This window comes from Dicentrarchus labrax, unplaced genomic scaffold (genome assembly GCF_905237075.1).
Source record: "Dicentrarchus labrax unplaced genomic scaffold, dlabrax2021, whole genome shotgun sequence".
Taxonomy (NCBI): domain Eukaryota; kingdom Metazoa; phylum Chordata; class Actinopteri; family Moronidae; genus Dicentrarchus; species Dicentrarchus labrax.
The window spans coordinates 12385923-12413118 of NW_026136704.1; the positions used below are offsets into that span (position 1 = coordinate 12385923).

At 41.3% G+C, this 27196-nt stretch overlaps 1 protein-coding gene across 7 annotated transcripts in view; it reads right to left on the reverse strand.

Annotated features, from left to right (window-relative positions):
- The window catches only part of fli1 (Fli-1 proto-oncogene, ETS transcription factor), a 33281-nt gene extending 8713 nt beyond the window's left edge, over window positions 1-24568 (reverse strand). The window contains exons 1-6 of one of the 7 annotated variants that reach the window (XM_051397454.1): window positions 24378-24568; window positions 22433-22544; window positions 12990-13201; window positions 12455-12606; window positions 10861-11064; window positions 2719-2787 (exon numbers count right to left, since the gene is read on the reverse strand). In XM_051397454.1, coding sequence (XP_051253414.1) covers window positions 2719-2787; window positions 10861-11064; window positions 12455-12606; window positions 12990-13201; window positions 22433-22498 — 703 coding nt within the window. In that variant the 5' untranslated portion in view covers window positions 22499-22544; window positions 24378-24568. Of the gene's footprint in view, window positions 1-2718; window positions 2788-10860; window positions 11065-12454; window positions 12610-12989; window positions 13202-17955; window positions 18093-18118; window positions 18286-22432; window positions 22545-24377 lie in introns of those variants that run through there. The other 6 variants (XM_051397457.1, XM_051397453.1, XM_051397455.1 and 3 more) reach the window with 6 other exon arrangements.
- Window positions 24569-27196: the final 2628 nt, after the last annotated feature.

Sequence of the window (27196 nt, forward strand, 5' to 3'; positions counted from 1 at the left end):
TTCACTGAGAAGCAGCGGAGAATATGAGTGTCCTTGCCGCGAGTTATAAAATTCCTAAATTTCATAGCAGCGACACAAACAGAGGCTAACAGTGAAATAGGTACAAAGACTGGGGAACGCTCTGAAAAAAACTGTGTTAAACATTAACACTAAGATAATACTACATACAATATGCATATGCTTTCCAACATGCACAACCAAAAGCAATGTAAATGCATATTGTCACACTGCACTAAGACATCCACAAACCCACACACACTGTCCACAGGCAAACAGAAGACACAGACTTCAGATACACACAGTGACACACACACACACACACACACACACACACACACACACACACCTACGCACACACACCCTTTCATAGCTGCTGCATTCCGTGTTTTATATGCTCTCTTTTATTCATAACATTGCATTTTACACCACAGAGTCTGGAGCAGATTAAGGGTTGTCTCCTGCTGCATGCTCGTGCTTACTCTACCCCAAAGAGCCTGAATGGTATTTGACTGTTCTCTAAAGGCAATATGAAGTTGAACATCTGGCAATGCTGCTCTGAGAAAATGTTGATAAAGTCTACTCCTGCAACAAGACTTCTTTTATCGTTGAGTCACAAACTCACTTATTTATGTACTTCACATTTTCACTTTTCTTTAACTCGTTGTATGAAAGTGACATTGTGTAATATTTAATGTGGTTGATACATTTTAGGTTGAATACAAATATTTGCTCAAACAAAATGATTCATTTGAGACTGGGTGGGTGTCATTCTGATAATCCATTGTATTTCCTAATTCTTGAAAAGTTACCCTGTTTGAAACAGAGGCTTTTCTCAGATAAAAAATGCACATTGCCTGGGATCACGGGACACAACTAGGCACAGTCACTGTTACAGGAGCCCATAATAGAAGCCACGTCTTGTGAAAGGGAAATGCTGTTGAAGGGAGTGACCCTCTAATCCTGCCAGTCCAAACACCTGGCACTGAGAACCAGGAAGACCGGGGTCGGGGGTGACAGAGCAGAATCTTATCTGGCCTGCCCATTGGCCTATTGGTATGGAAGCTGGGCGAGAACAAGTACACGGCCTGCTAGCGCTCAACACAGGGGCAGATAGAGAGAGGCCGAGGGCATTCTCGGACACTTATCAGACCTAGTGTTTCCTCTCCTTCTGCCTTGATAGGGGCCCTCATCCTGTGAGAGAGGCTATCACTGTTATTGCAGTCCTTTCTCCCATCTCTGGTGGTGACAACATATAGACGATGTAAAGGATGTGTAGCCTTTTTTTTCCTTTTTTTTTACAGATAGTGCAGTGCAGCCTTTGCCTAGTTCATGTTGTGTCAGCACAAAACAATGTTTGTAGAGTGAAAAGGTATCCAGAGGAAAGAGACAATCATCCTGAGCTGCAGTGGGCGTTGGCTTTTGCAAGAATTTTACTAGCGCAACATTACATCTTTTGACTGCTGCATTTCAGATTTGCCAATGTCAACACTGATTCAATGAGCAAATTGATATTATATTATACTATATTATATAGAATTGACATAGTTATATTCCTTCAGTTAAGACACCAAGCAGCTCACATGATACAAATACAACAAAATGTCTTTTATGTCAGTTTCATCTCTAAAACTCTCACTAACAAACACATGACAAGTCTCCAGATAAGGTTCTTCTTATTTGTTTCAGGTAGTGAGCCTCTTACGAAAGAAAGACAGAATAATTCAAATAATATCAAGAAATGCCTTTAATGTAATTTTTGAGTACTGTTGATTTTTGTTCAAAACATGGGGAATAACCTCAACTAATAAACTGATTTTTGTTCTTGTTGTGGTACATTCAGTCTTTTTATCCGGCATCCACTGTACCACATGTTAGGATTGGACTAATGACTAATGTGTTTCATAAACAGAGAGTGACAGTAATCTCATAAACACAGTGTAACTACTAGAGATGGATTTTGCAGAGCGAAATGTGTAAAAAGTGCAAAATGACAAGAAGTGGCAGGTTTATTACAATGACAAAAGTCCCTCCTACATATACTGTACGGTTACTCTCCCTTTCCCCTTCTGCCATCCTGTCCGCCCATAATTCACTTATACACACACACATAAACTCCTTTCCACTCCAGTCTGGTCTGAAGCAGCCAATCAGGATTCTTCTGCCATATTTGCAGCTCATATTGTTGCTTCAGCACCTGTCTCTGATGCCTTTCTCTTCAACAAACAACCTCATTCACATGTCTTACGTCCAGCTTCTTTCCCATAATCATCACATTCACCGTCTGTTGTCACCACTGCTGCTGTGGATGGAACTCATCAACACACTGCTTTTGTCTTCTTGTTAATATGCCTCTATTCTGAGGTCACCCCTGTGAGCTACTATGTGTTGTCACAGTGTTCAGGTAGCGGTTTTGAATTGGCACAGCTTGGCTCATATTATTTTTAACGACACAAAAGGTGCACCTGCGCAGAGCTTTGTCAGTGACTGCATGTGCTTTGGATTTGTGTGAGAGGTCTGTATTCTCAAGTGTGTCTGCTCTTTGTGTGTCCATCTTGTTTGAAGCTGACAGGCACCGTGCTGTTTTTTTTCTTCCATTCTTCTCTTTATCATTAGCTAGTCCGACAATCTCACCTTGCTTCCTTGATATGACAGCTACATCAACACACACTGATAAATATTCGGATAAAGCATAGAGAATTTAAAGAAATGTGTCCCTACCCTCTTTGGCAGCCAGGCGTGGGGAAGGCTCTGTGTGAGATGGCGTATTGTAGGATAATGATGAGCTACCTGTAATAAAATGAGACAAAAGAGAGTATAGTAAGACAAAGAAATGTCTATTCCATCAGTCCCATAATGCACGCAAGACAAATTAGTTACCTAATTTTCATTAATTCTCACAGAGCACCCAGTGATTAACAGCAAACAGTATGCATTATTGAACTTGTAAGATATTAGCATTTTTATTAGTGTTTGGTTTCGAATAAGAGATCTTATTCATATAACATAATAACAGATACAAATTTGTGTATTAATCATGCTACATTGTCTGTAAGTGAAACTGTAACTCTAGTGTACCACTACCCTGTAGTCTGTGTGACAAAAAGCTCAGAAGGTGCAACAATTGCCAGCAGGTGGCAGTAGAAGGTTCAGCTTAATTACTGTGGAGCAGCACCATAGAGACCTTTTCATTTCTCAAACTGTGTTCCTGTTTTGTCTTAAAAAATAATCTCGGATGGAAAATAATTCAAGACACATAAATCTAGTCCCAAATAAGAGCCAATCCAGCACACAGTCAGTCCTTTAAATGTAGGAAAAAACCCTGTTGCCTGTCAGCATTTTAACTGCAAACCCTACTCCTGAATAATAAAGTCAGAGAGGCAAGACTCTGCATATGGCTGCCTATTCATTTCACCTTATGGAGCAGAACTCTGTGCTGCATTCCTCCACTTACACAGGCACCCTGGGCGGCACCAAAATGCTCTCTTAATTTTAGCTGCCCCCAGGCATAAATCAGCGAGTGGAAAAACAGACCCAAAAATGCACAGAGAAAACACAAGAGCAGCTACTACACGGGGAGTGTTAAGATTTAGCACTGAGATGGCTACAGAAAGCTGCTGAGTAGGGAAGATACCTTTTCTGAATGGAGCAATCTGAAAAGGAACAAAACACTGAAAAGCCCAAAGCAAAATAAAAATTTGATGTTCTTTTCTTGAGATGAAGGATCCTTACCTAACTCGCTGAAGGGGCCCATGGTGGCAGACTAGGGGTCTGTTTTTTTAAGGGGTGGCTTGGGGTGGGGGGGAGTGGGGGGGAGGGAGAGGGGTGCTCCACAAATGTATTCTAACCTCCCAACACCCCACCCCTCCCATTACTACCTACTCCACGGCACCCCCAAGGCTCTGGGTCTCGTTTAGAAACCTGGGGGCCTCAGAACAGGGGAGCCATTGTATGAGGCAGGGTCCCTGCACAGCAATCAAACGCAGCTCCCCGTACAAAAATAATTCCACACGCAGAGTGTAAGCGGACAGGGGCAAGCGAGCCACAAAACACCATCTTTGGAATGGGGGAGAAAGTGTAAGAGAAAGATGAACAGACAGACAGAAAAAGAGGGAGCGCAGGGAGGAGGAAAGGGGCTGTTAACCCTTTTCCTACTGTGTGCCACATATGTGGGCTGACCCAGACAGGCAAACAGGCAGCATTGCTGAGAAAACCTCAAAACCATCCCACAGAGAAATTCAGGACTGCTGTAAGAGAGAGAGTGAGAGAGGGCGAGAGAGACACCACAGCTGACAGTTTGGTGGAGGGAGTCTTGGCTTCGCTGCCTATTTATTTGGACGGCTTCTTCCTCTCTCAGAAAACAAACATGTCCCGGTAATCTGACAGCACAGTGGGAGGACTGGCCAGTGTTCGGCCTTTAAGACCCTCACTCTCTGTTTCCCTCACCAGTCACATCTGCTCGCAGTCTGCTAGATTACATAACATCCACAAACAATTTTCTTTTCTCTCCTTCCTATCACTGATGGCTCTTTCAAAAGGCCCTGTCCTCCAGTTTGGCACGCCCATAATATTGACAGAGATCTTTACAGGCTTGTTCAGCATTGTAATTGACCTCCATCGGGCCTCTGCTGTTTATTCTCTAGAGCTATATGATACTACTGCCTCAAACATGTGGTCTGAGCTTTGTCAACAAACTGAGGGTCCCAGTCACCCAGTTTTGGGCATCTTGCCACCTCAAGGGAGGCAAATAGACTCCAGCCAACAGTAAGTCATACTTTTAGCTCTATAGGATAAAGCTGCACTGAGTAGCCCCACAGACTATCTTCATACCAGCCATACATAGCGCACGTGAGAAATTTCCAAAACGTCCTCCAAACCAAAAAAGATTATTTGCCTTCTAAAACAACCCATGTGAATGTTTTCTCAGCTGACGGACCCAAAAAAATAACAAAATAAGAACTTGTTTCCAGTACTTAAAGAAATCACTCATTGAAAAATAATTCACATAACTTTATTTATCACGTTTAAATACAACATTTCCACAGACTGTGTCCTACTGTTCTAGCTTTACGAGGTAGCTGGACAAGATCACGCCAGGTTTCAAGCTATGTGCTTGTGTCTGAACACTGTGGATATGAGCCAATCAGCATCCTTTGAGGAACTACTGGCAGCGACAACATGAGCTACGGGTATAGTTTAATGCTAGGTATGTGTGTGACGATGCGTGGGAGAAGTGACTATTTGTTCAAACTAAAATAGTGGCTGCTAAAGAGGTTAGCGTAAATGCTTCTGGCATCAGTTATATCAGAACTGGAGAGTATTTCTTCATTGAGAGAGAAATGGAAAAGATGTTTCTGCTCTTGTCCCCACTGGCTTCGATAAGAGTTTGACTTTGTTATATGGTTCGTTGGTTGAAGTTCGCCTGTGATAGACGCCGATGGTTCATCCAATCATCTGCCAAGGATTTTTTAAAGTGCCTGCCCTTTTCCAGTTTCCCAATGACAACTTCCCAGGGGTACTGGGAACTATCTGGGAAGTTGCTTTTCAACAAAAGCACAACAAATACTTTTCTCCTTTGCTGTATAAGCTGCCACATAACAGGAAAAAACAATTGTATTTCTCTTGTAAGGTTTACACTGAGAAGTCTACATGACCGAGTTGCAGAGTAAGGTACGGAGTGCCAAAGTTACAAATGGTGCTACATCCAACCCTAAACAAAACCAGGTGATTCCTGAATGTAGGATTACTGGTGGTTAATGGTAGCAGGCCAGTTATAAAGACAAAACATTTAAATGAGACAATTCTGGAGTTACCCAGGATCACAATTCGCCTTCAGTTACCAAGCTATAATGACCCAGCCCCGTCTGTAAACTGAAAGGAGACCAAATCTTTCAATAAACGTCCCAGTGAGACAGCGAACAAACCTTGTAAGGTTAGGGAAAGTACATTTGTTTTATTTAACACTAGAATGGCCAATGGCCAATTTTAATAATTCTTATTTTTCAAACCACACCATAGTTTTGACAGTATAAAGTCTAGCTCAAATTATTGTAGCGGGTGGGGGTTAATTTAATGAGTCATGTCAGGCGCTCAACTCCCAGGATATATCAAGTATCTATAGTAAAAACTGTATGAAGTCATGTCTCCCCTAAAATGTTTTGTTAAAGACTTGCCTTAGTCTGGGGGTGTATTTCAGCAGCACAGACACTTCTGAATGATCATATAAATATTATATAAATATGATAGGATTGCTACAAACAACTGTGTCTATGATCTTCTTACTTTTCTGCAACAATATGTTTCTACTTCTTTCTTTGATCATGAAGTTGACACTACTCTATAGAGTATATGAGCTATAATATATAATGTAGTATTTATAGTATAGAGTTAATATTATAGATCCAAGAGGAAATTGACCATCAGACAGTCCTTCACTCAATGCACCGAAGTCTAATGTCAGATTTTTCATTAATAATAAATAATCTCCACATATCCATTTTTGAAGGTTGGCCTAAGACATATGATGCAGCTCTACCACTGTAGTAGACAAAAAGTGTTGCCTATAGCTAAATATTATGGTCATCTTTGTGTGAAAAAAAGCAAAAAAATAATTCCTGGTCTGTGACTGGGCATTAACTCACATATGGAATTCAAATGCACTACACACCCATCCCGCCCCATGACCTCCACTTTACTTTCCGCCTTGCTGTGTAAAGGGCACTCTACTTCCTGCATTGGCACTGAATGTTGGCATTGGACATAAATCTCGGGGTGCGGAATTGTCCAATATGAAGATAATTCCTAGGGACACTGGGCTGGTACTTGGGTATTCAAGGCTGTCCTCACCAGAGAATGACATAATGGGTTGTTCGTAAAAGGACAGAACATGTGCGGAAGTAGAGTTATGTTGTTACAGCAACAAGACCTTTTTGTAAGGTTGTGGTGGAGGGATGGATCAACAAAGTATTGTACCATCCCATCCCCTACCTTATGTTGTTTTTCATTTGAGGACCACGATGAAAACCTTCCTAACCTTGACCAAATGTTTTAGAGGAATAATATTATAATATAATAATAAAATTTTTTTAGGATTAAAGGACCAATGTGTAGGATTTAGTGGCATCCTGGGTGAAGTTGCAGATTGAAAGCACATGACTACTGCTAGTCTTCCAAGACAAACTATTGTGGCTGTGAAAGACCCTATCTAGAGCCAGTGTCTAGTTTGTCCTTTCTGGGCTACCGTAGAAATATGGTGGTTCAACATGGTGGCCTCATCCGACCAGCTACCACTATAAAAACGTCTAATTTCAAGGTAACAAAACGAGCTAACGATTCTTATTTTCAGGTGATAATCCACTAATAAAAACATAGCTATGAATATTATGTTGTCCACCAACAGATCCTTCTAAATGTTACACATTGGACCTTTAACATTAAAAAACATCAATGACTGAAATCCAAGCTTTTGCAGGATTGCTGCATATCAACATTTTTAACTGCCAATTGGGTTGAAAGTACAATTATAATGGACCTCTAAGTATCTTGCTTAAATTACAGCTGAACTCATCCCAGTGTTTACATGAATAGCAACTGCTTATTATCCACCTCTACTTATGCTAATGTGATATGTACATAAATTCCTGTAGTGCTAAGTGTCTGAACCCCAGCAGTCAAATGAGCAGCCGCAAACTGCTCTGTAATGGTGGCTAACAGCAGACAGCTAACAGTAAAGGGCTCAGAGCCAGCCCGTTGAGCCCCTCTGCACCAGTGATAATCTGCCAATAGAAAGAACTAATGCAAGGGGAGCTCAATAAAAATGTTGTGAGGGGAGAAAGAGGAAAGAGAGTGCGAGAGAAAGAGAAAGAGAAAGAGAGAGAGCTCTCCAGACCTCCTTTTTCCCTACTCAGCCTTCGAGCCCAGATGTTTATGGTCTGTATAAACTATTGAGGGCTCGAGAATGTCCCCCACTCTGGAGCAAGCAGCAGCAGCGCAGAAGCCTGACTTATCACTCTCTTTCTCTCTCTCTCTCTCTCTCTCTCTCACTCACTCCGTCTTGACTCCCTCACTGTAAATCCATCCAGACACACAAGCAGCGGCGACAGCTGGGAAACAGAACTATTGCTATTCTCCAACGGCACTCAATCATGACCACCTCGGACCGCTTCCACACACTTCTGAAAAATAGTTCACCCCCCCGACTTTTTTTTTTTCTATCTCACACACGCTTTCTATAACTGTTTCTCTTGCTCACACCCCCCTGCCCTTGTCCTCAAATAACTACTGTAAAATCTATATCTCGAGGATGCATTTCTTCATCCAATTTCTACGATTATGTTTCTTTAGATGCACAGTAGCTTTGCTCGCAGCTCTGTCTTGTTACTTTCCATCCTCACTCCCTCTCCCCAGTTTAATTTATGCCTTCTCCCTTCTCTTTTCCCTTTTCTCTTCTCACATCTCTGTGTGTCAGAGGATACAGCTTTTCGTTGTCTGAGGTTTTTTGCTCCGCTCTGCTTCCAGCACATGTGGTATCAAACCGACCTACATGGGTGCGATAAAGCAAACAGTCCGTGGTCCCTCCCTGACAGACTAATTTGAACAAATTCTCAAATTGCACCCCAAATTGAAAGCACATTGGGGTGCGGGCGGCCATCACTTATAAAAATCTGGATAAGTGACCAACAATGAGGCCAAAATAATGCACGGGCAACAACCCTTGTTACAGCGAGCAGCTGGGTAGCCAGACAGATGTTCAGATTGTGCCCGCAGTTGGACCAGTGTGGGTGTCTGAGCGATATTTCTGCGCATGACGTGGCAAGAATGTTTTGTTATGGTATGGCTGTAGGGTGGGGAAGTGTGTCCTTGCCCCGTGCCGAGTGTACATACAGGGCTTAATGACTCAGAGGAATGTTAATCAGAGGTTCAATAAACAGAACCGAAGGCACACAGGATGCACACAGATGTGTATTAAATTATTGCAGTAAACCCTTGGACCATCCATTTTTTTTTTTGAAGGAGGATGGGGGAAGACATCACATGATCACTAATACTTCCAGGGCTTGGCTCAGTCTATCCCTCCCTTTCTCTTTTTCTGTATTCTAGAAGCTCGGCCCAGCTCCAGCTCTCGTGAGTGAAGCCAGAGGTCTATTTTCTGGACGGGGTTACTTCTCGTCTATGATTGTGTTTGTTTGTGCTGCGGGGGGAAAAGAGAGAATGGCTTTAGTTTCCAAATCATCAGCCCTGCAGGGTCTGTATAAAGCCTCAGCCCTCCTCCTCTTCCTCCTCCTTCTCAGTATTCCTTAGACATTAATTTACTAACATGGTTCCTCTTGCCCTTAGGCTCCCAGTGTCAATAATACACACTGCTCGCTTCTCAGAGAGCTGCCCCAAAACAGGTCAGTCAGTCCAGGCACGGGACGGGAGCATTCATCTTTTTGATTGTCGGGAACGGATCCAAAGCAATTTCAACTGGCAAGTGGAGAGGATTCCCGAGACATCTCTTCTGTCTCCAAAAAACACAAGGTCTAAATCAAAAAAAGGGCAGCAATGGGCAGAGTCGTGGTGCAGCACGCCTAAGCCGTGGCTAAGTCCCGCAGCCAGTGGCCATAATGAAAACTGCTCTGCGGAGTGTGCCCAGTGGCGGTCAGACAGATCCACCCGCTGCAGCGCTGCACAATGAGGCTGTTATACTCATGACAAGCATCTCTCTCTGCCCAGACGCTGTGCATAGAGAAAACTGTTGACACCCACAAAATACAGTTCCCATTACATCACGCTGAGGCACATCGCATTTTTTTGGGAGTAATGTTAAATTTAGTTGAGCCATCAGTCACTCCACCCAACGTGGTGTCAGTTTATTCTGCAGCAGCAGCAGCAGCAGCAGCAGAGGCAGTTCTCACTATTTTAAAGTACAGAATGCAAATAATTCAAAGATGGTACAAACTGTTCTCAGTATGCCCAACAATCACATTACTCATGATCTGCTTATTTTTATAGTAAACAGTGGACATAGCTATTGTCTGAACTAGACATCACCGTGTATTCAAGCCAACAGCCATGCCAGATGTTACATCTTACATTAGAAAGTAATTTGCATACTGCCTCAGAAAATTGGCTTTGTTTCCCCGCCGAAACATATGAAACAGGATTGCACCGAGGAGCTCTTCAAAGGTAAGAGGCTCAAATTTAGTTGCCTCCATTGCAAATTGCAGATCAACTTTCTTTGCTGTGCTGAACACATAGGCCTAGCGTGATTCCTGAGGCAATGCACCTGGGCTTCATCTTTCTGGACCATGTGGAATAAGGCGCTGCAAAGTCAAGTGGGGGATGTAGTTGATGGTTATCTTGAGAAGGGAAAGAAACCCTCTTGGTTTCCACAGCTCTGATTAATACTGGGTTGCCATTATGGAGAAATGAGTTTCCAGTAAAAGCCATTTCATTGTTTATTGATGGTAATGTGAGTATAGTGCGGTGACACAAAAAAGTGTCATGTTGTTTGCCTGGGTTTGGCATTTTTTCACTCCCACTTCTCATCCAAAAGCAAAGAAAAGTATATTAAAAGAGGCTTGTGTCTTGAAAGTTGAGTTTGACTTCCATTCTTTGGCAAAGATGAATGCCAGTGCAGACTTCAACTTAAGCACAAAAATCAGGGAACACCAAGAGCGCAGTTCACTTCACAACAGTTCTTTTACTTTCCTTATGCTGTCAACCAATCTGAATATACTTTTTTCATTTTTCTGTTCTTTTTTTTTTATCACCAAACAACTTTTACTGGAGTCCAATATTTCTTCCATTAACCCATTAACTGGTTATCTTTCATTGATTATCTGTTTATTCTTACACTTAAGTTATACAAAGCATACTTACTTTCCCTGAGGTAACTGAGATGAGAGAGAAGCACTTCGGCATTGTACATGGTGGTGAGCCGGAGGAAGTCCTCCTTGCTCATCTTGCAGAGCTCTTTGCCATCTGTGTTCTGAAACATGGCCGTGTCGATCTCTAACAGGCCGTACTCCTTGATGGCCCACTCAAGCCACTGGCGCACATGGTCATGGGACCACAACGACGGGTCTACAGGCAGACGGAAGAAGAAGAAAAGAGGATATTTAAATTTTAAAATTCTAAGTCAATTAAATTTTTTATTTGTTGGCATGACATTTGACATGTTGCCAAAGCACAATTACAATAATAACAATGTTTAAGAATAAAAAACTAAAACTGATAATGAAATGGATAAATGTAATGGCATATATATAAGTAATCAAGTTATGGTTCAATTAAATCAAGTTATTAAAAAAAAAAATTAAAATAAAACAAATGGAGATGGTGACAGTAAGTATACTATATTGTATATTATAACTGCCTTTATATCTATGTGGCCTTGGTTATCTCTCTTTTGCAGCAGGAAGCAACTCCATTACAGTTGTTTCTGGACGCACACCAGGGAAGACAGAGTTGGGAGTTGTGTCTGACCAACAAAAAGGAAGAGGGCAAAATGAACAAATTGGAAACAGAATTCTGTATCAGTAGCAGACCTTGTTCGGATACCTGTAAATATAGTCTTATTTTAACCACATGGACAGGGTTTGCCTGCATGGGATGACTCATATTAGGTTTCAGGTGAATAATCTTTTACAGAATAGTATTCACTCTGAAATCCCTTCCTGTGATTGTTCAAACGTTTCAGTGTGTTTTGCATTGTCCCACATGGAAACAAAGTGAACTATAACAAAGAGATTTTTGAAAGTACTGCTTGACCCAAGTCTGGTATACTGCACATCCAAACTTACCACTAACAGTTTAGGAGTGGCCTCTATGTGGAGCTCCTATTAGATTAATAGATGAGTGGCTGTTTGCATCAGTTTAGCTCTGACACTTGAATAGCCTTTAAAATGGAAAATTTACCAAGGCACCATTCGATTTTAATTAAGTGAATCACATGTGCTCATTTTTGGGAAAATACAGTCATTCTCTTTGGCTCTCTGGCTTAAGCAAACCAACATAATCAACTTATGCATTAAAATTACTTTTCTAAAGGCAATAACCCTGAAACTGCACTTGTTACTCCCTAAACTGTGTTATTTAACACGCTGAAAGTACAAATTCGTGAGACCAGTGAAGAAATATGAAGGTCTGGCAGACAAACAGACATCTCTACCTGCACAAATTCTGCCATGCTCCCGTGAGTGACATAAAACACTGCAACAATGCTTTACCCCATGAACCAACTAAATACAAATGGGACTCATAAAACATTTACAGCATTGGCAAAATCCTGCCAAAACAGAAGAGTGATTTCTCTTTGTAATCCAAGCAGCAGCCTAGGAAAAAAAAACACCTAGAACAATTTGCACCTGTGTAAATATCCAGTGAATAAACAAATTCACTATTTTATGAAAACACACATATTCAACCATATCCATCTCATGTCAGATTATATGCAGCTTTAAGAAAGTCTTACCTGCAGGTACAATGACTCTCCGCTCATTGGTGGTCATGTTGGGGGGAGGGGCATTCTTCTCATCCATGTAGTTTCCATAGTTCATCTGAGATGTGTCGTTACCCCCCACCAGCTTATTACATTTACCCACACTGCAGTCCACTGGAGACTCCCTGCTACACAAACACACACACACACACACACACACACACACACACACACACACACACACACACACACACACACACACACACACACACACAAGAAAGTTGCAAAAATATTATCAGCAGACAAACTGGGTGTTGTTGGTTTTTCTTTTCCCGTCATTGACTTTGGCATGAAATATTTAAGTCCTACACTGGCCAGGGCCAAGTATATCGAAGTTTAGAAGCCAAAAGTGAAGGTTAGTTGTTGTAAAGAAATGGCCTGTTGAATGACTAAATGTCAACATTTATAGCAGCAGCTCCACTGATGAACACAAAATGTCTAGTAAAGATGGACACAGTATAAACTCACTGAACACTAAAACTAAAAAAGGGAAGTTGTCGTGCCATACCTGGATCCATTCATGTGCTCATATTCTCTCTTGACGTTGACCCGCACTGGCTGGTTGATCCACTCCTGCTGTGGGGGTAAGGGGTTGATTTTGTGGGTTTGGCCATAGTCCTGTGTGCCAGATGCAGTCATGTCTGTCTTGGGGAGAGGGGCAGCAGCAGCGTACGGAGGCTCAAATAAGGACTGGTCTTCACTCACCACTGATAGCGCCTCCTGTGGGTGGAAGGAACAAATACTTGGTATGTCTTTCTCAACTCGCTTTACAACTGCTAGTATGTAAGCAAATTACATGTAGGCCATATATATATATACAGCAGCCATTCAAACCAATATGCACTAAACATACTATCATACTTTGATATTTTGGAAGATATTTTTGCTTTCTTGTAGAGAGTTACATGACCAGATCGATACCAAGGTTAGCTTAGCATAGCATAAAGCATCTATCCAACTGTAACAGAATACAGCTACCAAACATCACTAAAGATAACTAATTAACACATTATAGTTCTTTGGCACTTAACTTTACACTTTTTCAATTAAGTTATAATGTGTTAATTAAAGTCTTAGAGCTGCTGCAGCATTTGATTTAACTTTTGGACATGGCTGCTCACTGCTTCTTCCTGGCTGTAGCTTCATATTTAACAGACAGATATGAGAGCGTTATCAATCTTCTGATCTAACTCCAGGAAAGAAAGCAAAGAGGCATATTTCCCAAAATGTCAAACTGATTCAAATGGGGGAAATGTGTAATAAGAATAAGAAGAATACACTCACAAACAAGAGCAGATACAACTCAAGTTTCTCATTTGACACTTTCCAGAAGCTTGTGATGTCAAATTTTCAATCTCTTGTATATTTTTGTTTACAGCAATTATGTGCAGTTATTGGTCATATCGCAGTCTGGCATCCTAAGTAGTTTGTGTATACAGCCCACGTAGCAACTGTAGCTTCCTGTTGATGTTAGGATGACTTCAATCATGCCCACAGTGGAGTAAGACAGAGTTGTAAGCTTGGGCGCTGCCACCGCACTGGTGTACTGACATTATCAGTCAATACATACAGCTGTTACACCAGTAATGACGCATTGGCTTACACTTAAAACAAATAAATGACTGATCAAATGAGCTGACAATTTAAAATATTCAAAACCAAATTTCCCAGATTCTTGGTTGTGTCATAATCTTCTCTCCCCCATTGTCAGTATCTTCTTGACTGAAAAATCCTGTCATGTCCTGATGTGTCTGTCTTGTCTGAGCGTTGGGCTTTTCCTCCACAGCTGAAGACTCAACAGAAGCAGGGGGGGTCAAGGCTACACTGACCCCTCTACTGTGGCTCAGCTGGAGCAATGTAAGTTTATTAAAGAAAACAAACGCAGAAACTCAGGGCTGGCCAAGATGTTACATGCTTTCCAACATGCTCCTTGTGTAATGTCTTAGAAGTAAAGCATGGATTGTACACTTGATGGGTCACATTTTAACATACAGATGTCACTGCTTAGTGTTTGTCAGTGATCAGAGTCAGGCAATGTCACCATCTCAATTGAATGGCACAGAATGTGGATAATGCTTAACAATAACTTGATGAGTCAGCCTTTTGTTATAATTGCTCCGTCTATCATTGTTGAAAATGATCAAACAAACAAATACGAAAAACAATAAGTCAGAATATAAAGTGAAATCATTACAGTCATATGCTTCTGCTGAGGTTTAAGCTCGGGTCTGATGCACATCTGGATCTGATAGGATCTGATGGCACAGCTTAGACAGAGACGTGTCTAATTCCTGAGGACTGAATTATTTCATTCCAAAATGCCACATATCTGCCTCAGGGGGAAAAGGCTACTTTATATTCATTGATCAATATTTCCAGCGTGAAGCTGTTTGCATTCTCTAAAATGTTACTTTTATGAAAGCTAAATCCTCATGATCTCACGTAACTTCATTATCATTCTAAGACATTTCATGCATGTTTTCACGTGTCCCTATTTTGACGATGAATGTTTCTTAGAAGCTAGAAGCTGTTTTTTATATGCATGTGGTATATGCAAACACCACAACACTACAGTGACTATAAATGGCCGGAATGCTCTCTCACCAGCTCCATTTTGATATTGTGTTAAAAAAATACTTATTTTAACTACAATAAGCACAACCTGCATGTCTTTTATGGCGGTTATAACTGTATAAAAACATTACATTTTACTTATATTTGTAAAGAAAAGAGGCAATGCTGCATGGTTCAAATAAACATTAGCAAGACTAAATTGTGTGGCAACACAAAAAAAACATGATCATCGCTGTACTTGATGCAATATTTGAATCATTGATTTTGATAGTGATTGGCGGCTATTGGAGCTTTTCTAATTACTAAAGTTGAAATTATTTTAATTTTCAAGTACTTTACATTCAAACTGATCCAATAAAAGAAAGGGACAGGTGAAGCCTTCACTCTGCACTATTTATTTTCTCAAGTTATGGCAACATTTGGAGTGGAAAAGGGTTTCAGTTTGCAATTGCACTATAGTGCCCTCTGTTGCAATGCCACAGATCAACTACTGGCTGTTTGTACACAAATAAAATAAAGTTTTAATGAGCCTTTGTGAACAGCCTGGAATAAAAGGTACATGTATACTTTTTAATAATGTGATACTTTTCAAACGTCATGAAAATATCAGGTGTTATATTACATTTGTCTTCACACAGTAAGAAACAGGTTTATGCCACATTTCAAATAATAAAAAAAAAAACTTGTGTATATACTACTGCTTTAATAAAATGCTATTCTTTGGGGTAATGGGTGAATAAAAAAGCTGAACCTCTCTAGAGCATTTCTTGCCAGAATTAGATTTTCCAGTGATTTCATCAGTGGATCCATCATAGTCTGAACCCTGGCAGCAGGACTCACTATCTGAGCAGAGCACACCAGCTAGTCTGTGGATGATAAAGTGTAGAAGAGTGAGGGAATGTCTCATTACAGCCTGATAAGGGCTAACTTAACTATTATGACTGTTGCACGTTATATTTACAGTGACATATCAGCCTGCACAATTGAAACCATGATTGGCAAGTGGTGTGTGCCTATCGAGATTGCAGAGGGTTTTTAAAAATAGGAGCACACCATGAAGAGAAGCTGAAAGGATGACATACCAGTGCCAGACCAGTGCCTATGTTTTCTTTCCAGTATCTGCGGGGAACACACACACAGTGACAGCTACAGGCGGTTACACTCAGTTTTCTGTCTGTCTCACAGTGTCCATAGAGAATTCTCCAATGGTTTCACTCTTAACACAATTTAGATAAATTTCTTCTGAGTGCCATCCCTGAACATAATCCCTGAAAACTCCACACAGGTTAAAAAAAACAACAACATATTTAGTCCTTAAAAATAATTGGGTGAAAACATAGATACAATCTGAACTCTATTTTTGCAGTGTACGTCCATACAGTCCTAAAGACAAAGGGGGAAAACTTGAAATAAATCATAGCTCAGCTGTTAAACTGTCGGCCCATTATGAGCATTGTGTGAGTGTGACACCTGCTGGGAGCCACCTCTGTTCTGTTTACATCAGCCAAGTCTATCTCTTAAAAATGCGTCACGACGCGTTTGGAGCGGCTGGATATATGCAATAGCCCCACATCCACCAGACTGCACGTGTGATTGTTTGGCGTTCACACACAGCCATCTCGCAGGAGCCACCGGCGGGGGGGGCATTCCTGCCTTTTGTTTAAGGAGGAAGAGGAAACCTGTCAGGAAAAGATTGTGTAGAACAGGAAGCTCTCATGGCTAGAGAGCCCTTCCTTTCTTTTAGCGGGCATGAATGCAGCTAGCAGCCAGTCATTTATACCCGAGGATTCAATTATGATTACATTAATTGTCACAACTTCTTGCTGTGTTACAAACATCCAGGCTGAGACGTTCGCGTCCTCCGCGCCGCATGGCATTCTTCCCCGATACATAATGAAACAATCACAGCGCTGTGAGCGGTGAATGACGGGATTTAAGTGACTATATGCAGCCTGACATTTTTGTCTGGCCGGCGTTTACACTCTTCCAAAACTCACACCACACCCAGCCGCCACAAACCCGCTACTTTAATCTTCTAAAAAGAAAACAAGTAGCACTGCTTTTCAGCAACAATAACAGTAAATGAAAATGCTGCATTCTTCTGAGCTTACACTTGTTAACCGGAGGACACAGACTGAACGCATCGCAGGGTGAACTAATCGGGACTTGCCATTCAACATCTGGTGGCTGCAGCCATAATGCATCTGGAATTTGACTGTCGGGGGCCAGTAGCCAATGTTAATGTAGACCAGCGCTCTAAACTACCATACCAACTAACATACCATTTCAAAATAGTTGTGTAACTATATAAGGAGCAAGCCAAGGTATCATTGTGAAGCCTTGTGGTTTTACGTGTCGCAAACTGAGCAGTTACCGCATGAAGTTACCAAATGACAGCTTTCCTTTAACTTTGACAAAACTCTCAGTGCGACGGAGGAAGAGGCATTACAAAAAAATCAACAGCAAAAAAGAGAGAAAGATTCTTTCTTGTGTAAATACCAAACCATCACAGTCTGTTTTTTTGACCCACGACAAGATCTTCGGACCGAGCCGGGCGATGTGCCACACCGCTGTTGCGCAGCTCGACACATCGTATCCAGCGGTACATCCAGTCATGGCTATTGCTCAATACCGCTGCCCAGACTAAACCAAATCGTTGAACTCGTGGATTACTTATACCTATATGAAAGTACAGTCTACAGTGCGTTGTCTGAAACAAATAGCCACTCCTTTAGCCTTTCCAGACGTGCGTAATTGTGCGCTTGGTCCCCAAAATCCAAAGCGTGATTCTGATTTAGCCTTGAATCCACACCGCAGCGTATCCTCACAACCAGGCAGCTTATTGAAAAGGGAAAGTGGATACTTTCAAGGAAAGAGGAAAAAGAAGAAAATCTCGTTACCCCTTTCAAACCGAGAGAAAAAAGCCGCTCATCGTCGTCAGATTGGAGGTCCCAGCTCACAGACCAACACAGAGGGGCATTTCAACCCATTGCTTAAAAAAGGAGGCGCAACTCCGAAAAAGCAGTCTCCCACAAACTCATACACCCCGTTCTCCACCCTTACCTTAATAGTTCCGTCCATTTTGCGCAATTTTCAGCGGACCCCGACAATATCCCAAACATGACACGCTCCTGAATTAATTCCAGCCCCCGGTATGTGGCGGAGAGAAAGAGACACTTTTACCGGATTGAGTTTTTTCTTTCCTCTAAATTTGGGAAGTGAAGTCACCACTGTTGAGAAGGTTGAGAAGGAAGCTGTGTGTCACCGAAAGCCCTGCCTTCAAAAAAGCAGGATACTGTCCCAGAGAGATAAGCAGGGAAAACAATTGAGTGTTCGCTCTGCTGTTATGTTTTTCTGCTCGGAAATATTTACACAGGATGACTGCCTGCGTTGTGCACAGCCATTGCTGTGTAGCCTGCTGTAGAATAGGGTTGTGTGTTTTGATTTCCCAGTAATGTCACATACGGTGTGGAAGGGTTTACTATTTGTCCGAGTTATGAATTATTTATGCTCACATTTAACGGAGGTTTTCGGAATTCAGGTTTACTATCGCAGGACACTCTTAAGTTATGTGATCCCATGTTTTAGAGCGCTTTTGGTTCACGCCTACACTGGTTCACAGACGTGCATCTGGCCATGCCTCCATCCCTCTGTAAATCAGCCTGTTTTATACTATATTTCATTGTGATACGTTAAATAAAGTTTATCTTTGAACGTGGACAGATGTTTCTCTCAGGCTTACTGCTGATGGAGCTCTAAATCAAAAGAAGGAGAGAAACCTTAACACCTATGGCAGGGGTTGTTGCAACCTTGTCTTTTTTGTTACAGCTCTGTGTGAAGCTTCTGTGAAGTTTGCTTGAGACACCATTAATAAAATCCAAGCATTCAGCTCCTAACCGCACTATAGTCTGAGGGTCTGCTCTACACGTGTGCGTCTGCTGTTCAGCACAGGACTGAATGGGTGAAATGCAGCCTGCGTCAACAAAAGTGCACTTGAAAAGGGGGCACAAATGTAGATTATTGTAATACATATTATTGACTTTGCTATTGCTATTCAAGGGTTTCTTTCTTGGTTAAAAAACAAGAAAAAGAAACCATCTATTCCCCACCCCCCACATAGTTTTTTTTTTTTTTTTTTTCGTTTCGTCTGCCCTATGAAATTGCCCTCATCAATTCAAGCATAATTTTAGTGCAGATGCTAGACATGGAGCCAGCTCTGAACGTGACCAGACCAAAAACACTGCAAGAAACGTCAATTTTGCAAATGTATTGCACAATTCAACATTTCAGTGCTGCTTTTTTTTTTTGTGAAGACAAATAACACACGTCAAACTAACAATAACTCAGATTCATAAACTTAAAATGAAATCCACACTTGTAGCCTACTATCTTAATTGTTTCATTTAACAAGCCTTAAAAGCCTATACCTTAATTCATTCTACCTATCATTCAACTGGTATCAAGAAAATCACATTGGATAGGAAAAGCTGTACTTTGGACAGAAGTGAATAACTCATTACACCACCACGTTTTACAATGTCTAAAAATATAATGCTATTTAGTTTACCGGGGAGATTACGGTCTATTTTTTGCAGTGTTGGGGTTCTGCCTCGGGGAACGGCCTCAGCAGCCAAACAGAGACTGCGCCGCAGCAACGAGCAGGGCCGGCCTGTCTGCTCTTGACTTGGGGGTCGGGTGGGGCTGAGGGCCCCCACCCTTGGGACCACCACATCTGGATCCTGCTAAGGGTCAAGGCTTCTCCTGCCTGAGGCCAGTCAGACTCGTGTAATTAAGGGAGACACCTTGTTTAACTCTTCAGTGACTGCTTTGGTTTCTTTTTTATTTTAATATACATTCCCCTGTCTCACGTTTTAATGTGCATTTTATTGTAGGAAGACCGGTGATAAAGTGGCAAAGTAAACAAGTAGTTAAGATGTGACCTCCAGATTCACCATACATGGCTTTATGACCAGTGATACATATCTATTTGAATACCCTATTCTTTTAGTTTTATACTGCTGGGCTCCTCTGCAATTATCCCATCAGTTTCCATTAATAAAAAAGGCAAGTTTAGCGTCCACCCCACTGCAGAGTCAACAATTCGTTTACAATGTGTAAATAATTAAAATGCAGAGAAATGAAACTTTACAGGATGCTTTTCTGTCTCCCTGAGAAGTCAGATTTTCTAATCTGCCAACATCTCGCCAACAACCTGCCTCATACAAAATCATTCCCTCTCCTGTAATACAATACCTGCCACATCCCAGTCATAGAGCTTATTAGGAAGACTGGGGGTCCAGGACCTACCAAGACCATAATGAATACAGTGGTAACAAACATTTTGGAAGGCCAATAAACAGATGCAAGTTGGTTTACACAGTGAACCACAGAACATCTGGCTTGACGCTGGAACTAGACAGCCAGACATTTCTTCCTTACACCACGAGCCAGTAGCTCCTCTGTCTCTCCGCCGGGGCAACCAGCCAGAGGTGGGCGGACACTATGCAGACTTATGTTCAGCAGTCTTTCAATTGTTAGACACATCATTTCTTTTTTAGCTTATATGGAGATCTACTAAGATTTAGTGTATGGAATTTGGTTACAGTCTCACACGAGAGAAAGTGAGCATTAAGATTTTTATTCGGCATGTAGGCCTAACCAGTGAAAGCATTCTGTCAAAGGGGAAATATAAAGGAGGAAATAAACTTAAAGAGGTCTCTTTAATCAAGCACATTTTTGTTAACAGTGGGTTGAGTTGATTCTGCCTCATTATCAAGGTGCTGGCACTTGATAAAGGCAAAGTTTTCTCAAAACATTCAGATGGAACTGTCCCCAACAAATGACCTATTCTCTGTTCTTGTGCTTTGTATAAAAAAAACTGTTTTTTATAGTGCTAGCAATGCATGTAACACATCATGAGCTTTCCGCAGAGGGTTGTTGCAACAAAAGAAATAGTCCCAGTCAATAGGAGCCTGGTGAGTTTGCTGTTTATCAGACTGCAGACTTGTATTCAAATCATTCCTCCTTTCGTGCTAGAAGACAGCCCGAGTCAAAATACTGAGAGCAAAAAGTGGAGTCTGCAGCACATATAAGCACGAACTGTCTGGGCCCTCGCTCTAGGCCATAATTAATTTGAGATTTATTTTTATTGGAGAGTTCCAGTCTCGCCTGGCCTTAACCAAACAAAACCAAATGCTGGGCCGTGGATTCGCTCGAATGAGGAATATTTCTTTAAATTTTTGTATTGAGGCGTGCCACATTCTGACCAATATCTCCCTGAATGTGAGAGAAGCACTTGCACGCATTAAACACACGCTAACCCTGAATCCGGGCAGGACAGAAAAATAAAATTAATGGAATCAGAACAAACAGAATTAATCTATCTTGCATTCCCACATTAAGATGCAAGCAGTGTAAAACTCAAAAGTTAACTCTAAAAATCACCTTGCATGCTTAACCTTTGTACCTCATTGGTCTGCTGTCTTTTTTTTTTTTTTTTTTTTAGCAGAAATACTCATCTGAACGCATTTTTCCCCCCCTGAAACATTCCCCGCTATTCAAGCCTTTCACAACAAATCAGGAATTGTTCTGTGGCCCTGAAACGCCGAGTCTCCTTGCAGCGGCACAAACGCCGTGGCTGGATGAAAAGAGCCCTTATTCAAAGGGGGAAATAAGTCTTCAAAACATTAACAAGTCGCCCTTGGAAAAATACCTTGATTATGAAGATATTACCATAGCTCGCCTCTGCACAATGGCCCGTTTTAATGAGGCACAATCCGAGCAGTCACCCCTCAGCAGATTATTATGATGGATGTGAGCAAACGTCATGCAGCCTCCCAAATTAATTGACACCACGAGCAAAAGTGCACGTTGAACTTGGAACGATGTGGACACGATGGGGTCACGTGCGGTTTTAATACGTTAAAAAGAACCAAACATTGAATGGTTTGACTGCCTCAGATGTGTAGCAGTTGCAGGTATTCACGCTGCGAGACGCGATGCCGTGTTTTTTTTAATGTGAAAACCAGATGTGCGCTGTTTGCTTTATTTACATTCTCAGGACTGGGGGACAAAAAGAGGGGGGGGGGATTCATGACGTCAAACATGATAATAAGTTTTTTTGGCTTGAGGATAAAGTGTAAAGCTACAGGTGTTGAGCTTATAATGTTTAAAAATATCTTTTTTGAAATTCTACTCATATAAAGCCAACAGAAAATGCAATGTACACATATAATTCGGCTTATTCCTAATGTAAATAAATAAAGCTGATTGTTTTTTTTGTTTTTTTGTATTTTAGAAATATGTGGGGGAGGTATGGTTCAACATTACATCCCAAGTAAAAAATGAAAGGACCCCAGTTTGTCCCTCCAACATTACCTGCTCGAAGAGACGGTGGTGTCTTACCTTGACGTAAGACGACGTGTCAGGGACAGTTTGAAACATGTCTACTTGACAGACAGGCCCAAGGGTGCTCAGTGTCCAAAGGGCCCTGAGAAAAGGAAAATTGTTATTAATACATAAATAATTAATACAAATGATTATTATTTCGTTTTCAGCGTGATGCTTTTTGTATTATTTTCCAATGTATCTGACATTTTGCTCTAAAATCTCTCACTTCTTGTTGACACCAAGCCACCCCTTACAATTGACATGACAGCTACGTGCTGAACTGCAAACACTCCCAAAGTACCGCTGGTTTTGTGAACTTCCACATAGAGCACACATGGGTTACCACTTCCACCAAAATAAAGGGAAATTCAAATGTGCTTAATGGCCCCCTGTGTGTCTGACTGCACACATGATCCTTTGATTCCTTCATAGAGACTTCAATTTTTTTAATTTTTTTTTCTCAAGAGCGGTCAGTGGTATTAGATACAGGTAGGTTTTGATTATACTGTCCGTACATTACAACACCAACAGATGGAAATTACACCACTAACCTACTGGTAACATGGATGAATTACTCCAACTCGCCCAATAGGAGCTGGGCAGCAAGAAGAAAAGGGCCCCATCCCAACCCCCATCACGTTTTCCCCCCTAAAGCTTACCACATATTGAAACACTTTTCGCTTTAATAAGTGCAGCTTACAAAGTCTAGGGTGAAAGGGCACTTAGAGGACGTTGTCTTTAGCCCTTCCCTCCCTGCGCAATTATTAGGAAGGCAGTGGCACATACCATCACAAATGGCTGTTATATAGACTGTGAGATGAAGCAAATGAACGTATATGGACCTCTATATTGGCATCCAGAACGCACCGTTAAAGTTTGACATATCTTAACAGGGCCATTGGGACACCATTCTCCTGTTCAGTAGCATGCGTGCCCTGACCCGCCAGGATTAGGATGTATATACAATCAGGAACCTTTTAACCGACTCTGCATTTTAGCATAATTAGTGGTGGGTGCAGGATCATGGGGCCTTGTGATTTTAAAGCAGTGCCTGACAGGTAAAATTCCACAAATAAAGAAAATGAAACAATAAAAAAGGCATAGGAGATTTATACCTTCCTATAACAGAGCTGAAATTTCTCCTTTATTACTGCGCACTTTTCAAGTTTTTTTTGTTTGTTTGTTTGTTTGTTTGTTTTTAAGAATTCCTGCCCCATGACAAATTAGCCAATGGAGGAGGGCTTATATATGAACGTGGCACGGTTTAAATACTTGTAGGGGACACAATGTGTATTTTTTTTTTTTTTTTTGTCTTCTCGGCTCCTGCAGGCAAACGCAGGGCTCGCCTCATAAAGTTCCCCAAATGCATCCAATTTCTCCGCGGTAAAAGGAGCATAGGATACTGCATCTGCAGCCAATTAGGCGGAGGAGGACTGGTGAATAACGGCGTGAACCTCCCTCCGAGACAGCCCCGTGGGCCGGGACCCCTCTAGTGTTACATTTTAAGCATCTTACCTTGCTGTTATCCATCATAAACGAGAGCCAACTGATTTTCAGCTAATACGCATTCCATCCCCCCCACCACCCCCCTTTACACAGACTACAGACTCCCCCAAAGTGAGAATAAGTGAGCTGACAAAAACTCCAGCATATTTCGACTGCAAAACTCATATTTTAACTCATACATGGAAGAAGCTTAACAACAAATCTGATGACACAAACGGCAGCGCAGATTGATGCAAACATCAGCTGTTTTCTGACCGATTGACGCGCAAATCTGCAGCTTTTTGCAGAGCGACCGCGCATCAATGAAAGCAATAAAATAAGTGGAAATGATTTATTGTCCTCCTGCATGCACACACCTTCGCTGCAGTCCGCCTGAGCAAGGACTTCAGCGAACGCCAAATCAGTCTGCGTTGTTTTTCTCACTCACCTGTCGTTTCTCTGTCGGTCGTTTGATCTTTCTTTCTTTCTTTCTTTCTTTCTTTCTTTTTTTTTCTCGATCTAATCACTCCTCCGCCGAGTTTAAATAATTAGTCCCGTCCAGGCAGAGCCGTTTTTCCAATGATGATGACAGTGAGTTATTTTGAAAGGGGCTGAAAAGGAGCGCCGGGTGCATGAATGGAAATGTTGCTGAGATGGGAAAGCCGCGACCAATGAGCAGAGAGTAAAACCTCCCCTTGCCTGCCGTGTGTGAGGCCACTGAACCATGAAATAAGGGAAAAGCAGAGAAAGAAAGAGCGTCGTAAATCTGATTTATAAAGCATTTTGGTTGAGAAAATTGTAGAAGAAAAAAGTGTAAAAGATATGTTTGTTTTTTTGCTTTGTTTTCAGGTGTTTCAATAGTTAGAGTTGGGATTCACTTGTGTTCGCAACACTTCAAATATCGGCCATGTGGGTGAACTGATGTGATAACTTCAAAAGCACACCACAAACATCAGTGCAACAAAGCAAACCCATTGCCTACCTGTCACTGTATGTTCTCACACTTCTAAACGTCCGCAATTTAGTGGTGGACAAAGTGTGCTCATCGATTTAGGCCCCCATGTTAACTCCAGAAAGCATTTTATCTTACACATTTCACCGAACTAATCAAATATTTTTCACAAGGATCAAATTTTATGTGGAATATTTCTAGAAAATACAGAACTGTGGAGACACTTTCACACCTCTCCTCTGCACAAGTAAGCCACAATTTCCTTTAAGTTAGGCCGATGATGAACGCATTCACAACATACATTTATAACCACTTCAAATCAGTCCAGTATATTTGAATAGTCAGTCATCAGCCTCTACTCTACACTATGCAAATATCCATTCATGTTCCTGTCTGTCCTCATGGTGACAGTTCCCGCAGGAATACACCACCAGCACGAGTTCCTCTGCAGCGGGTTTGTCTTTTCCTGCTCAGTTAACCCCACTCAGTTCACTAACTTCATTTCCTTTACATTGCTGCCCTCATCTTCGACCAAGAGTCCCCCCCCCCAAAAGGATGTGGGGCAATTCACGGTGAGGAAAGTCAGCCAACCATAGCGTTTTATAGCCTCATCAAGGTCGCTATTTCACGCAGAGCTAAAGTGAAGCAGAGGAGCAGCCTGCAACTCTTTGCGTTGTACAGCACGCCGAGGATGAGTGCGAGATGTGGGAAACGTTGCTGTAATTCAGGCCTATTTCATGTGCTCATTACTTAAGCATCCATCTTTTTAAAATAAAACTGCATTTTTCTCGCTCAGGATTACTTTGAAAGGTGGTATTTTCTGCCATTAAGAGAGGTAATGACATAACACTCATAGAAAAATATATAATAGAATAAAAAAAAAAAGATGTAAACATTTGGGAGAAACAAATAAGCACTCCATTCTGTCGAATTATTACTTTTAAAGCCAGTATAGGTGTTCTAGGCCTACTGACTACCTTCACTGATTGTTTTGCAGTGTTGGGGTCATCTGGTAAAAAAGGTCGTCTTTCATCACTGGCTAGACCTTCTGTTTGTTGCACCGTTTCCTAATGCAATGATTAAAAACAACAACATTGATAATAGTGTTCCCAGCACGAAACAATGGACGGAAATCCCAACATCCGTTTTACTGAAAAATGGCATTCATGCGCCTGCTGTGTTGCCTTCCTCAGGATACAGTAGAAGAAGTTTTCTAACACATTTGAACAGCAACTATTAAATTACAAAAAAAAAAAAGAATGAGAAAGTATGTGGCAATTTTGTAGTACGGTGTTCTGAACTGTTCTAAATATTAATAAAGGTAGAGACATCAGCTTTTTAAAGGGACACTAGGCAAATAAAAGTTTCCCTTAATAAAAAAACTGATCTGAGGTTAAATCTTTTTATCAGTCAGCGTTGAGAAAGAGTCATTTTGATGTAATGTTTGATGTGTTTCAAAATTACATCCGATGATCTACAGGATTAGACCTAAACTAAGTTAATTCATATTTTTTCTTCTTGTTCCTACTGTTGGATGTTTGAGCTTCACTGTGCAGAATGATGTATGAGCAGAGTTTGACACTAGAAGGATGTTTTCACATTCATCTGCTGAAAGTGGAAAGTTTCTCTGTGCCCATTGAAAATATGATTCTAAGGGTCGGGGCCTATGAGCTTCCTTTATGATAAATACACAATTCACAAATAGTTTGGACATCAAACCTAGTCCAATTAACAATGTATACAAGTGTGATATAGAAACCTGAAGCCACCAGTGCACAGACACTGAGAACCTTACAGTGAAGTAGGAAACATCTTGTGTCCAGCAGGAAAACCTTAGAAACTAACTATGAACAAAATTTGTATAGTCATAGATTCAGGAATTTTTTAATGAGGTAGAAGGAGTAGGTGTTGGTTGAAGGATTTTAATGTGGAAATTACATTTGTTTTGCGGGAAAAAAAGATATCAGACATACATTATTGTTCCAAGCAGGCTATTTTTATGTGTTGTAATACATCTCTGGATTAGATCTTTAAGGAGGTAAAAACAGAATATATTTGCAAATTCTTCAGGTCTGTCTGGTTGTTTCATTAAGTCTTGCACCATGCAGGACTTCTTGTTTTTTCTTTGGTATTGACATTAAATGTGGAATGTGGCTGTGGGGTGATTATGCCTCTTGTGGCTCACACAAGGCTCTTGACAGTCATGTGTGTCTCAGTTGTCATGATTATTTAGCGTATATACACTTTAATATTGTAGCAAACAGAATTCTTTTTGCTTTTACAGCACACTTAATCCTACTCTGCAGTGAAGCCAA